Source organism: Staurois parvus, unplaced genomic scaffold (genome assembly GCF_062004578.1).
Source record: "Staurois parvus isolate SC_StPar_1 unplaced genomic scaffold, SC_StPar_1.0 ptg000014l, whole genome shotgun sequence".
Taxonomy (NCBI): Eukaryota; Metazoa; Chordata; class Amphibia; order Anura; family Ranidae; genus Staurois; species Staurois parvus.
In genome coordinates, this window is record NW_028317810.1 from 688,728 (window position 1) to 703,357 (window position 14,630).

Genomic DNA, 14,630 nt, shown 5'->3' on the forward strand with positions numbered 1-14,630 from the left:
CGAAACTACAAGTCCCATCATGCCTCTGCCTTTGGGAGTCATGCTTGTAACTGTCAATCTTGTAATGCCTCATGGGACTTGTAGTTTGGCAACAGCTGGAGGTCCGCCAGTTTGACACCCATGAATCGTAACATATACCAGCAACTTAACCAGGAGAATACAACTCCATGTAATGGATTCTTATTATCTTACATATTCATCTGACAGTTCAATAAAAAAACACATGCAAGAAAAAATAAATTTACATAGTATTTTAAAAGATTTACCACACAAAGAAAACATATTTCTTTTTATTAATATGTATTACAATATTTATGTTACAAAATCTAGAAAAATAAAAAGGTATCCAAATCTGTAACAGCCTATCAGATATTAGCATCATGATGTCAAATGATCATTAGTAAAACAGTATTTCTGCCTAACTGTTATGGTCCATTGGTTTTTCAACATTTTCTATCTGCCTGTTGGCATTGTGTAAAAGTATATGTTTATTATCTTTAATGGTTTACATTTGCCTCCAAATAAATGTAAAAATTGTTATGCCTTTTAAAATGTAAGGATAGCGAAAATGTTTATTTTTAGTTTTGGATAGAGTAGGGAAGGGTTAGAACCCCTTTCAGTTTTTTTTTTTTGCTTTTTGTCTGTCATTGGAATCTCTGCAAAGTGAGGATGGCGGTTGTCACCACAACAAGTGCTTTCATTGGAAGCTTTACCCTCACCCTTTGTCATGGTAACAACTGCAAAGTGTTGGATTTCCCATCACATCCTGCCTTAGTGACATAAGCCACTAGGACAAATAGAACGGGTGTGTCCACCCAGCTGGGCACATAGGCAACAATGAGACCTGACTATACATACAATTAAACATTTTCAAAACACAGGTATAAATCAAATAATATAAAAATCCTCAGTACACTGTTAGCTCTTATAGTCTCATTTAAATGGTAATTTTGTTAATGGTGCATAATATCAGAATGACAGCCTGCTATTTAACCCACACATGTTATCTATGATTGTTAGCTATTATTAATATTAAAAATGGCCACACACTGGGAAATTATGACCCCCTCATAGATGTGATGTGAACATAGACCAGAATTGTGTTCACTACATGTATTCAGATTATTCCTGATCACTATCCTGACTGATACTGTCTGACACTGAACCATCTGACAGTATATTTGGTCATTGTACAATACTTGCGGACAATCAGAATTCAGCCCTGCAAGCTTATATTTGAAAAAAAAAAAACTAGCCATATATACCTAGATAGAAATCCTGCTACCTGGGGGTGGGTACACACGGATTAAAATTCGGCTGGCTCAGCAGGGACTGGATGAATTTCGATCTGTATGTGGCCCTCCCTGTTTGGAAGTTTTCCAACAGTCCTGTTCGAAAGAAGTCAATCTACCGATCAACTTCTTTCAATCGATCAGAGCCTGCAGACAATCAGCTGCAGTGCTGATCAGTGTATTTTAACAATGGAGGAGTCCCTGCTGTCAGAATACAATAGTACGGCTGGAAGGATTCCTCCAAATCCGTTTGTTTTGGGGGTTTTTTGTCATAAAAAAAACCGAACCAATTATACCAGCTTAAGTTGTAGCTTGATCAGTTCACACAAAGCAGATCCTGGTAGGTTGAATTCTTCATTGACTTGTATGTGCTGGAAATCTGTAGCAGGATCACAGCATGCACAAGCCTGGATCTATTCACCTACATCTGCCAATTCAATGCAGAGCTGTTCTTTCTGTTGGATTCCAGACCATTTTTGGTTGTTTTAGGCTAGAACTTCTGTTCTGTAGATTTTGTTATGTGCATTTTGTTTTTTCTTACGCCCTGTCCTTGGTGAGAAAGAGTGAAAGGAGAGGATGCAGACCACAGTAAAAACCTAATAGCAACTTATTTCTAAAAGCATAGCAACAAGATTTGGCTGAAGTACCACTATAGCCTTTTGGTCCCATGCATACATGCATTAGCTCTCCTCTCCTATACACCTTTCCTATTGTCAGCTGTGTTTTTGCCGAAAAGGCTTTTCAGGCATGTAAACACATTTAGGCACATTTAGGCACTTCAAGCGGTTGGGCATTATTTAATTTTAAATCAATTAACGCTCAAGTGCTTAATGCACCTGTGTTAAAGCGCGTTTAGATGCAATTAGACACATCAAGTATTTTTTCTGCCAAGATGCAGCTAGGATGGACGCACTGGGAGTGGAATTTTTTTTCCACCTGAAAACTCCCCTGCCTCTAAACTCCCTCAAAAGCCTATATGTGCATGGCCATGCAGGCTAACATGAAGTGGTGTTTAGAGGTAGATTTGAATAAAAAAGCCCCCCCCCCCTAAAAAAAACGTTAAAAACATTGTGTGTGCATGAGCCCTTAGCTCAGAGAATGAAGCAGGAGAAGTAGGACTGCTAATGTGGAACAGAGGAATTATACTTTTTATGTTGGTGGGCAATATCCTCTCTGGAGTCACTGAAAGGTACAGAAGGCCAGTGATTGATTCTCCCAATCAATATCTATTCCAAATGTTAATATTAGTTTTGGATGGAATGACCTGTTACAGTATGCAGGCCAACACAGACAGATCAGGTGGCTGTTATAGCAAAGGTTTGCTGGAGGGACCCGATGCGGAGTGCATTTTTTTATCTTTATCTTCAAATTGAAAAGAGGTTTCACAAGCATCCTCATTAAATAGGTTTTGTATTTCATGTCTACAACAGCTTGGTATCTTTGCAAAGTTGACTGTATCCTTATTGCTTCCAAAACGCCATTGGACGTACTGATTTTGAGCAAACTCTGCTAGCTGTTTTTTGCCAATGGAATTCTTCTTTAGTAGAGGATTGTTGTACTGCAGAATGCACTCCAGAACCCGCCGCTGCAAGACCAGCTTCCTAAACATTTCTGAGTTTGTAATGCAATCCCCAGGTCGATATCGGCAACACAGCTGATCCTCATACGCAGTTTCTGGAAGACATTTCAAACACTGACACCAGGAAGGAATTGCTGAGGATTTTTTAGCATGTCTTGTGTGAAGAGGAAACTCTTCCAGTCCTTCGAAGAAAGACAGTTCAAGCTGTGCAAAGACTGTATTAAAAGTCATTTTTCCTTTCTGGAATAGAAAGCATTGACAAACATATGTTAGCCAATGGGCTTTATATGCATTGTGGGCTAAAAGTAGGTACATTACTGATTTGGTAACAGCATTATATAGTAGGTACTGTATACATTACCAAGAGGATGATGGCATTATATAGTAGATTTCCATTAATGAATAACACAACAAGAGGTGCCAAGTTTGGAGTGAGGCTGGTTTTTCTTTATATCTTTGATGGAGAGTGGAGACAGGCTATAGTAACCAGCACCCAGATTGTCCATGTATGATGAAGAGCAAGTATTGTGCAGTGCTATGGATTTGGCTATGTTCTTATCATGATTAGATGATGGAAATACATTTTAGGTATACAATACTGATTGGATCATGGAATTACAGTATATAGTAGGTTTATAATACTGACTGGTTCATGACATTTTATAGTAGGTATATATTACCGATCAATTCATGGCATTTTATAGTAGATATACATTACTGGTTGGATCATGGCATTTTAGGGTAGGAATACAATTCTGATTGGGTCATGGCATTTTAAAGGTAGATATATAGTATTGATCGGATCATGGCATGTCATAGTAGGTATACAGTCAGGTCCATAAATAATGGGACATCGACACACTTCTAACATTTTTGGCTCTATACACCACCACAATGGATTTGAAATGAAACGAACAAGATGTGTTTTAACTGCAGACTGTCAGCTTTAATTTGAGGGTATTTATATCCAAATCAGATGAACGGTGTAGGAATTACAACAGTTTGCATATGTGCCTCCCACTTCTTAAGGGACCAAAAGTAATGGGACAATTGTCTTCTCATCTGTTCCATGGCCAGGTGTGTGTTATTCCCTCATTATCCCAATTACAATGAGCAGATAAAAGGTCCAGAGTTCATTTCAAGTGTGCTATTTGCATTTGGAATCTGTTGCGGTCAACTCTCAAGATGAGATCCAAAGAGCTGTCACTATCAGTGAAGCAAGCCATCATTAGGCTGAAAAAACAAAACCAACCCATCAGAGAGATAGCAAAAACATTAGGTGTGGCCAAAACAACTGTTTGGAACATTTTTAAAAAGAAGGAACGCACCGGTGAGCTCAGCAACACCAAAAGACCCGGAAGACCACGGAAAACAACTCTGGTGGATGACCGAAGAATTCTTTCCCTGGTGAAGAAAACACCCTTCACAACAGTTGGCCAGATCAAGAACACTCTCCGGGAGGTAGGTGTATGTGTGTCAAAGTCAACAATCAAGAAAAGACTTCACCAGAGTGAATACAGAGGGTTCACCACAAGATGGAAACCATTGGTGAGCCTCAAAAACAGGAAGGCCAGATTAGAGTTTGCCAAACGACATCTAAAAAAGCCTTCACAGTTCTGGAACAACATCCTATGGACAGATGAAACCAAGATCAACTTGTACCAGAGTGATGGGAAGAGAAGAGTATGGAGAAGGAAAGGAACTGCTCATGATCCTAACCATACCACCTCATCAGTGAAGCATGGTGGTGGTAGTGTCATGGCGTGAGCATGTATGGCTGCCAATGGAACTGGTTTTCTTGTATTTATTGATGATGTGACTGCTGACAAAAGCAGCAGGATGAATTCTGAAGTGTTTCGGGCAATATTATCTGCTCATATTCAGCCAAATGCTTCACAACTCATTGGACGCCGCTTCACAGTGCAGATGGACAATGACCCAAAGCATACTGCAAAAGCAACCAAAGAGTTTTTTAAGGGAAAGAAGTGGAATGTTATGCAATGGCCAAGTCAATCACCTGACCTGAATCCGATTGAGCATGCATTTCACTTGCTGAAGACAAAACTGAAGGGAAAATGCCCCAAGAACAAGCAGGAACTGAAGACAGTTGCAGTAGAGGCCTGGCAGAGCCTCACCAGGGATGAAACCCAGCGTCTGGTGATGTCTATGCGTTCCAGACTTCAGGCTGTAATTGACTGCAAAGGATTTGCAACCAAGTATTAAAAAGTGAAAGTTTGATTTATGATTATTATTCTGTCCCATTACTTTTGGTCCCTTAAGAAGTGGGAGGCACACATGCAAACTGTTGTAATTCCTACACCGTTCACCTGATTTGGATGTAAATACCCTCAAATTAAAGCTGACAGTCTGCAGTTAAAGCATATCTTGTTCGTTTCATTTCAAATCCATTGTGGTGGTGTATAGAGCCAAAAATGTTAGAATTGTGTCGATGTCCCAATATTTATGGACCTGACTGTATATTACTAATCAGATCATGGCATTTTAAGGTAGATATACATTATTTATCGGATCATGGCATTTCATAGTAGGTATATATTACTAATCAGATCATGGCATTCTATTTTAATTTCATTTATTTACTTTTATATATGACAAAAAAGTAGTATACAGTACTGATCAGGTCATGCATTAAATAGTGAAGCGCTCCCAAATTATCTAAAACAATTCCCTCTGTGTGTAACTAAATTACCAACTGAACTTAAATAATCACTATTGTACGGTGATAAAAAACTAAAATTACATAAACCCCTCTCATATATATCAATTAATCTTGCCTTTAAAAAATCTGTGATAAAAAATCATGATAAATCCTCAAATATCAGTGATACATCACTTAACATAATAATACTAATATCATAATAAATTGTGACAAATCGTGATGAATGTGAAGAACCTATAAATCAAAAAACAGTGATTCTGTAACAAATAATATAATACATATATCCTGTGATAAACCTATAGCAAAATGAAATTAAATTGCTACTTGATACTGTGATAAACAAATGAACTCAGTGTCCAAAGTAAACTCAAAAAGTCCATGCAAAATTTGTGAAAAACACTCTGTGATCTCCACTTCTAGTGCTCAAAAGGAATCCTCCAAAGGCAGAAATGCCTGCTCACCTCCCCTCCTTGACCCACACAGGGCCACCAGGCAAAAACTCCCCTCAAAGGCAATCCTTTCCTCCAAATAGCTCAGCAGGGGACCTCTGGACTTCCACTCCTCCTCCTCTCACCTCGTCATATCGGACACAAACAAAAAGCTTCCCATAGTATAATACCGTTTATTTAGGAGTAATTTGGCATAACAAACTTATTCCCACTCACATGTAGTCTTTGAATACAGCGCTTTCCACCTCACATCATGGGTGTATTCTCATTCACATACAAGGAGGGAAACAAATATGGCCGCTACGTCCGGACAAACGTTCCCACGTGACCGGAAGTGACGTAATCTCGAACTGGGAATGGCGTTCCGACGCGTTGCGTCACGTGCGTCGTGACTTCATCAGGGTACCTTTTTCCTTGAATCTTTTCCTGACAATGTAACACTCTTTAGTCTTTTATAAATTTCAAATATCCTTCACCAGTATCGCCACAATTTTGGATACTGTTCCCAGCACTGTGACGCTCAGTAACACACAAATTCTGGTTAGCATCAATTTCCATAAATGCTTGCAAGATGACCTGCTTTAATTTGTCCACTATATAGGCGCTTCCTCTCAAAAACATTATCCTTTACTATGCCCCCAAAAGAATCAATAGGTCAATCATGTCAGGTGAACGCTGCAGTCAGTCAGTCAATGCGTTGCCCAATCCCACACTGGTGGAAGGTGTTCTCAGGGTAACTCTGTACCAACAAAGCAAAATTGAGAAGAGGCCCTAATCGCCGGCCACTTTATTAGGTACACCTGTTAAATTACTTTGTAACACAAATTGCTAAGCAGCCAATCACATGGCAGCAACTCAATGTATTTAGGCATCTAGATGTAGTGAAGGCAACTTGCTGAAGTTCAAATTGAGCATCAGAATGGGGAAGAGTGACTTTGAACGTGGCATGGATGTTGGTGCCAGATGGGCTGGTCTGAGTGTTTCAAAAACTGATGATCTACTGGGATTTTCACGCACAACCATCTCTAGGGTATACAGAGATATGGTCCGAAAAAGAGAAAATATCTAGTGAGCGGCAGTTGTGTGGACAAAAATGCCTTGCTGATGTCAGAGGAGAATGAGCAGACTGGTTGGAGAGAATAGAAAGGCAACAAAAGCTCATGTCAATATTGACCAAAAATCTCTGAGGAATGTTTCCAACACCTTGCTGAATCTATGCCATGAAGAATTAAGGCAGTTCTGAAGGCAAAAAGGGGTCCAACCCAGTTCTAGCAAGGTGTACCTAATGAAGTGGCCAGTGCTGTAGTTTATAATGCACAATGGTGTATAATTTAGAAGTAATATATACCTACGTTTGGCCCACTCTGTGTATAAAATCAGTATGTTTCTTTTGATAATTTGGTTTTAGAAGCTAGCAGAGCTCTAGTTACAATTGTTAGTTGGAAGCTGAGCAGCAGCCTGGTGCAACAGTCAGTGGGGTCAAAGTTTGGTCAGGGCTGAGAGGCTCTGCAGACCAGGTCTCTGGGACTTCCCCCTGCTCTGGAACTTTGGAGAAAGTTCTAGAAGCAGTGGGTGGAGGTGAGGAGTGGCTGGTCTGCACTTTTGAGGGATCCTGGCCAATCCCCAACAGGAGGCTTGGCATGGGGCCAGGACAGCCCTTAAAGATGACCAAGCCTGCTCAGCAGAAGGGAAAGTTTGGGTTGAAGATGGAGAAGTGAGGCTGGAGGGCAGGAGCCAGGGAGGGAGCCCAGATGGGAAGGGGCTCACCTACAGGCAGTGGACCTTGGAAGGAAGAAAAGTTAAGTACTTCACCGGCCCCCAGAGCAAGGACCACCTGTGCAGCAGGGAAGCAGCAGCCCAGCTAGAAGGCCTGGTAGCAGCCACTGAGCAATCAGCAGCACAGGAGAAGGACTGAGTGAGTACACCTGCACCTCCTCAGCCAGCAAGGGGAAGAGGCACTCTGGTGGGAAACTGGATTTGCTTTTAACCCGGGACTGTTTAACACTGCAGTGGCAGGCACTGGATCCCCTGCCCAGGGATTCACCCAGTACAGCTGGATGAGGAGAGGATTCATTTAGGGTCTGGGGTGGTACAACGGGAGATGCTGGCTTTCTCTCCAAAAGAGACTTTTTGCTGTAAAGACTTGAACATAGTTGCTAAGAAGTTTGTCCTCTGTTGCCATTACCCTTGGGCATCCCATACCCCCCTTACCCCATCCAAGCTAAATTCCCCTAAAAAAAATCCAAAAAAAACAAGCTCAAGGACTGGATACGGTCTCCTGGATGCAAGTCTGAATGAAGGAAATGCGTCTTGCCTGGCTGTGCAGGACTATAGGGGGACCCAAATCTTTAGCGACTCCTATGGGGGTAGTGCTACAAAAGCAAGTGGTTTTGGGAACTGAATGCAAGTTAAAAATAAAAGTTACTACCGCTCCATGGCTTTAATTGCTACTACAAGTTCACCACGCAGCGGTGCAGGGATTTGAACTCACGACTTCATGGTGGTGGTGGTGCAGGTAGTAAGGCACCGGTCTTAACAAGCATGAAGTCGTGAGTTCAAATCCCTGCACCGCTGCGTGGTGAACTTGTAGTAGCAATTAAAGCCATGGAGCGGTAGTAGCAATTAAAGCCATGGAGTGGCAGCATCGATAAATTCCTCCTTAAAAAATTTGCTTCCAAAAAAAAGACCTCTAGTGTGTTCTTAAAGTGATACTATTGGGTTTTTTTTTTTTTAAATAACATGTTATACTTACCTGTCCTGCTTGCACAGAACAGCCTCGATCCTCTTTTTTTTGGGGTCCCCCACTGGTGGTCCTGGCTCCTCCTCCCTGCTGAGTGACCCCATTAGCAAGCCTCACAAGTGGCATGTGAGCTGCAAAATATTTCCTTTTCTCTCTCACATCTATTTGTTTGAAGGAGGAGTGTTAGTTGTAGTCATGTACACTGCTCAAAGCAAACTACACATCCCACAGTCCATCATGAGAGAGAGCAAGAGAGGGTGTCTACATTCCTACACACAATGGGAACATGTAGAATGAGCGTAGCCACCCTCCAACAGGACGTGTGCCTGTGAAATGGCAACCAAACTAAGTAACCTAACTTTTCCAAGGCAATTTTTTTTGAGAGAGGTATGGGTGCTTGAGTATAACAAAATGTCCTCTATGTGATACCTTTTTGTGACAGGTTCTATTTAATGAGACATCAGGTGTCTCCCTCCCTTCTACCCTGTGGCATCCACCATGCAGGTCTTGGGTCCGCCAATGGGAGTGAGAAGCCAACAAACCTAAGTAACCTAACTTTTCCAAGGCAATTTTTTTGAGAGAGGTATGGGTGCTTGAGTATAACAAAATGTCCTCTATGTGATACTTTTTTGTGACAGGTTCTATTTAATGAGACATCAGGTGTCTCCCTCTCCTCTACCCTGCGGCATCCACCATGCTGGCCTTGGGTCCGCCAATGGGAGTGAGAAGCCAACAGTCGGCTTATCAGATTTACACTTATTCCCCACTACACATTCACACATTCCCCCTCAACAGCTGACTTGTTAGATTTACACACAAAACCTCCCACTGCTTCCGACATATGACAAAAGATTAAAACTGAACTCCAGGCAAATAGCAAAATACATGGATGAAATTTGAGAGATGCTTTACTTGCCAAATGAATTTTCACACAGCTCTGTCAGATAGCACAGCCATAAGACTTGAATTTTCTCTGCTGTAATTAATACATACAGTATAGGTCATCTCCTTGCCCCAGCCTGTGATTGACCGTGAAGGAGAAGCAGCAGACTAATGAGCTCATCTCTGTTACTTTGCTCTCTGTCGGTAGCATAGAAGCACTGCAGCACAACTGAATTGGTATTTTTTCTGCCTAGAATTCAGTTAAAGAGAGACTCCAGAAAAAAATATTACATATAGAATTATTACATAAGACATTTTAAACACTGCTGCTGTTGGTGTGCAAAACTCCTTCAGATATCTATGTTGATGGTTGTTTATTTGATCTAATGTTTTTCCATAAGTCTGCACTGACACACAATTATATTTTCTTTCGAGGGAATTCCCCCTACTTAATTTTCAGGTGATGAGTGCCAGCTAGAAAAGTAAGCAAGAAGAAATCTTCCCAAAAGAGGCCCAAAGAAAACTAATAACCATATACATGAGTTTCTAAGCATTCAACAAACTATTAAACAAAACAATTTTGCTGGAATTACCACCAACCCTTGACCTAACATTAACATGAACTCTAAATGACCAAAGTTTCTTGTTGGGGACTATCGATCCCAAAGATGTACCATTCCTGTGCCAAAATCTCATATCGCTATGATAGAACTAAATGCAGCCTGCAAACAGTGTATGTAGACTTCGGTGATAAATACATTCTAACAATATTGGGAAAGAAGGCTGGCAGGCAAATTCCATCAGGTGAAGGTGACGTGACATGTATAGCCACAACTTTGGACACATTTTGCATGTTTAGGGCACATTCAGACGTAGACAAAAAACGGAAACACTACATGGTTTGCAGGTGTGAAAGTGACAACATGTTTTGTGTTGAAAGCGTACATGATGTAACATTCTTCTGCTTCTGCTGTGTGATGAGACACCTAGCAAACAGGTGGGAAGCCTAACTTTCGTCATTCACTACGTGCACGGTTAGTAAAATGCAGTTGTGTTAGAGCTTACTGAGCTATAAAGAGGGCAAATTGTTGATGCCGCTTAGCCTCTATGACTTAGTGCCTCTATGACTGAAGTTGCCAATTTATTTGCCGTGTCGCGAGGTACAGTATCAAAGGATATGACGGCATATACAGTTTCTGGGAAAACATCATCTGATAAATGCTGTTTACATGATCAACTGACTGAAAGAGACAAAAGGGTATTGCGCAGGATTGTGACCCAGAAAAAGAAAACTGCTGCAAAAGTGACTGTAGAGCTCAATCTCAGTTCCGTGAAGACTGAGATTGAACTCTGCAATCACATTTGCCGTAGTTGTTTTCTTACTCCTGGTCACAATCCTGTGCAATGTCCTTTTATCTCTTTGGTCAGTTGACGGTGTTTATGCTTAACAGTGTTGACCGGGTTTATGCTTATCAGATGATGTTTTCATGGAAACTGTATATGCCGTGGGTGTGTGAGGAGCATCAGAGTGATTAGGCCTGAAATCTGTACCATATGCTTGGAGTAGAAGTCATCTGCCGCTACCTGCTAATGCATGCTCCCATATTCTGGATGGTTTACCAGTGCAGGTCCATCTTTGCACCCTTAGGATGTGTCCAGCGTATTCCTGGTTTTTGTTATATGTATAATGTTCTGCATTAATTGTATGCATTCTAAGACTTACATCGCAAGTACAATATCATTGTTTGGTACACTGCTTCTTTCGCTCTCTTTTTCTTTTTATATATTTGGTAATACTGTTCTTTGACCACATATCACTTAAAAAGCATAATGCCTTACTACACATTTTGCAATCTTTTAGGGGAGGTTATGGTACCTTCCTATTTTTCCTTTGTCTGTTGAATTCATTTCAATTTTAATGTTTGTATTTTCTAACTTACACCACTATTTTGAATAACAAATATTAAAGAAATTCATTTCCAAGTAATGTACTCCAAGTAATGTACATAGTTTGTTTTTGTCATGAAAACCAAATGTGAAATCCTTTTACATGTACAGCATGAGCTGAACACCTGCACATCATGTAACAATATGAATGTCTGCATCACCAATTATTTTATTAAATCATTTAGGGTTTAATGTTGGCACTATAAAGGATATCACCACTAATTTGCACACACTAGAACTGCCCAAGCTGTTTAAAACAGTTCAGGTGCCAGAGGTACTGTATGCAAAGAAAATAAACAGAGGGCGCACCGGCCTAGTGCATTACCTAAATAAATGTATTGATAAAAAGTAACAAATGGTGATATACCCACAAATGAGAAAGGTAAAAAAGCTCATCATGAAACACAGCAATGTCTGGTCTGCCTGTTACGGTGATCCCCAGAGGAACACTGGACCTCCAATAGGCTAACACATTTCGGGGACTTGCCTCTTCCTCTGAGCCTGCATGCACAGAGCCTATGCCTCCTTTATAAATGGTCAGAGATTGAGTCTAATACCGGCCATACATGGGTCAAAATTCGACCGATTTTTCATCCGAAAATCGGACCTAAGAATAATCGGGCGATTTTCGCTGTTAGTGGGTCAATGGCACTGGCCGATTATCATGGTCCCTCCCCTTTTCGGTGATCGGGCATGTTGGAAAATTTGTGAAAAACGACTGATTTTTGACTCAATGATGGTCATATAGTATGATTGTTTTTCCAAAAAGAATATGCGCATGAGCAGTGACCTGGAAGGAACAGAAGTTTTGCCTATTATATGGGGTGAACTTTATGACTTGGTCGGCCAATTTTCAAAATCATTGATGCCACCATCGGATTACCGAGCGAACGTTTTCGATTTTCGGACGAAAAATCGTTCTGAATTCGACCCTTGTATGGCCTGCATAAATGCTGCAGATTTATATGTCATATCTTGTATCACCTAATGTGAAGGTAGTCTTGGTGCGAGGAGAATGGCACCCTTTTTGCTCTCAGTGCTGTGTGTATGGAGTGAGTCCAATCAATGTGTGCACAGCCAGCCTGTGAGGTAAGAGACTTCCTGATGTGCAGGGTGCAGTGCATGCCGGGCAGAGGAGGACGTACTGTATTACAAGTTGGATCTTTCACTTACCTTGATCCTTTTACCTATTGTCATTTGTAAGCTTTTCGTTAACTTTGTATCCACCATTATTATGTCCTCTTCATCCACAAAGGACACAAACTTGAGTTCCTGGCATGACTATAAAAACAAGACAATGAGAAAAATTATAAAAAAATTACAAGATTTTAATTACATAATGTATTATGAATCATAACATAAGTATAGCCTAGAGGAGGGCTAAAAAGGACAGAAATATACAAAACTATGTAAAACCTAGCAAGAGCACAACTAATTATCCAATAGATCTATAATATAATCTCAAGACACGTGACAACCCGTAAACTTATAATGTTAGGAGATACCGTATGTCCCTAGAGCAGCGTTTTTCAACCACTGTGCCGCGGCACACTAGTGTGCCGTGAGATATTGTCTGGTGTGCCGTGGGAAAAATTCCAATTTCATCTGTAACATGTGGCTTCGGCTCACAAATAGACCAATCATTAGAATCTAATGATTCAGTGGTCGGCAAGCCGCGGCTCGCGAGCCACATGCGGCTCTTTACCCAGTCTAATGCGGCTCTTCTGTGTGCCGGGCGCCTGCTCCCCTCCCTCCTCTCGGTCGGCCGCTCCCCTGCCTCCTCTCGGTTGGCAGCCCCAAAAGTCCGCGCGGACCTTTTAATCCGGCTTGCGGATGTGGCTGTCAGGATGTGTGTAGGCGGGGCAGCGTGCCGAACGTGAGGGGAGGGGAGCTAGGCTCCTCTCACAGTCCGCCCTGAAGACCCGAACGGCGCGGGAAGACAGCGAGAGGAACGCAAAAGGTAAGTGAATTGACACGGGGGACTTGGCTTACTAGAAGGGGGGGGGGGGAATAGTACTGTGGGGGATGAAATACTATATGAGGGATGAATTACTTTATGAGGGATGAAATACTATATGGGGGGATGAAATACTATATGGGGGATGAATTACTATATCAGGGATGAATTACTATATGAGGGATGAAATACTATATGGGGGGATGAAATACTATATGAGGGATGAAATACTATATGAGGGATGAATTACTATATGGGGGATGAAATACTATATGAGGGATGAAATACTATATGGGGGATGAAATACTATATGGGGGATGAAATACTATACGGGGGATGAAATACTATACGGGGGATGAAATACTATACGAGGGATGAAATACTATACGGGGGATGAATTGCTATGGGGGATGAATTACTATATGGGGGATGAATTACTATGGGGGATGAATTACTATATGGAGGATGAATTACTATATGGGGGATGAATTACTATATGGGGGATGAATTACTATGGGGGATGAATTACTATGGGGGATGAATTACACTATGGGGGATGAATTACACTATGGGGGATGAATTACTATATGGGGGATGAATTACTATGGGGGATGAATTACTATATGGGGGATGAATTACTATATGGGGGATTAATTACTATGGGGGATGAATTACTATATGGGGGATTAATTACTATGGGGGATGAATTACTATGGGGGATGAATTACTATATGGGGGATTAATTACTATGGGGGATGAATTACTATATGGGGGATTAATTACTATGCTTACTATGGGGGAATATTACTATACTTACTATGGATGACACATACACATCATTCATCTACTCTTGGTCCGGCCCCCGGGTCCAATTATAAAATACTTTATTATTTCATAATAAAGTAATTATAAAATAATTTCTTTGTGTTTGATTCCTATTCAAGAGAATTACTTTATATATAGTCAATATAGGCACAGAGGTAAATTTTTTTAACATTTTCTAATGGTGGTGTGCCTCGTGATTTTTTTCATGAAAAAAGTGTGCCTTTGCACAAAAAAGGTTGAAAAACACTGCCCTAGAGCAGCGTTTTTCAACCACTGTGC

General features: G+C 41.0%; 1 protein-coding gene across 2 annotated transcripts in view; it reads right to left on the reverse strand.

The window, feature by feature from the left end:
- Positions 1-274: 274 nt before the first annotated feature.
- P2RX7 (purinergic receptor P2X 7) overlaps positions 275-14,630 on the reverse strand; it is a 75,705-nt gene continuing 61,349 nt past the window's right edge. For both annotated transcript variants that reach the window (XM_089676558.1, XM_089676567.1), the window contains exons 12-13: positions 12,743-12,850; positions 275-3,111 (exon numbers count right to left, since the gene is read on the reverse strand). In XM_089676558.1, coding sequence (XP_089532684.1) covers positions 2,599-3,111; positions 12,743-12,850 — 621 coding nt within the window. In that variant the 3' untranslated portion in view covers positions 275-2,598. The remainder of the gene's footprint in view (positions 3,112-12,742; positions 12,851-14,630) is intronic.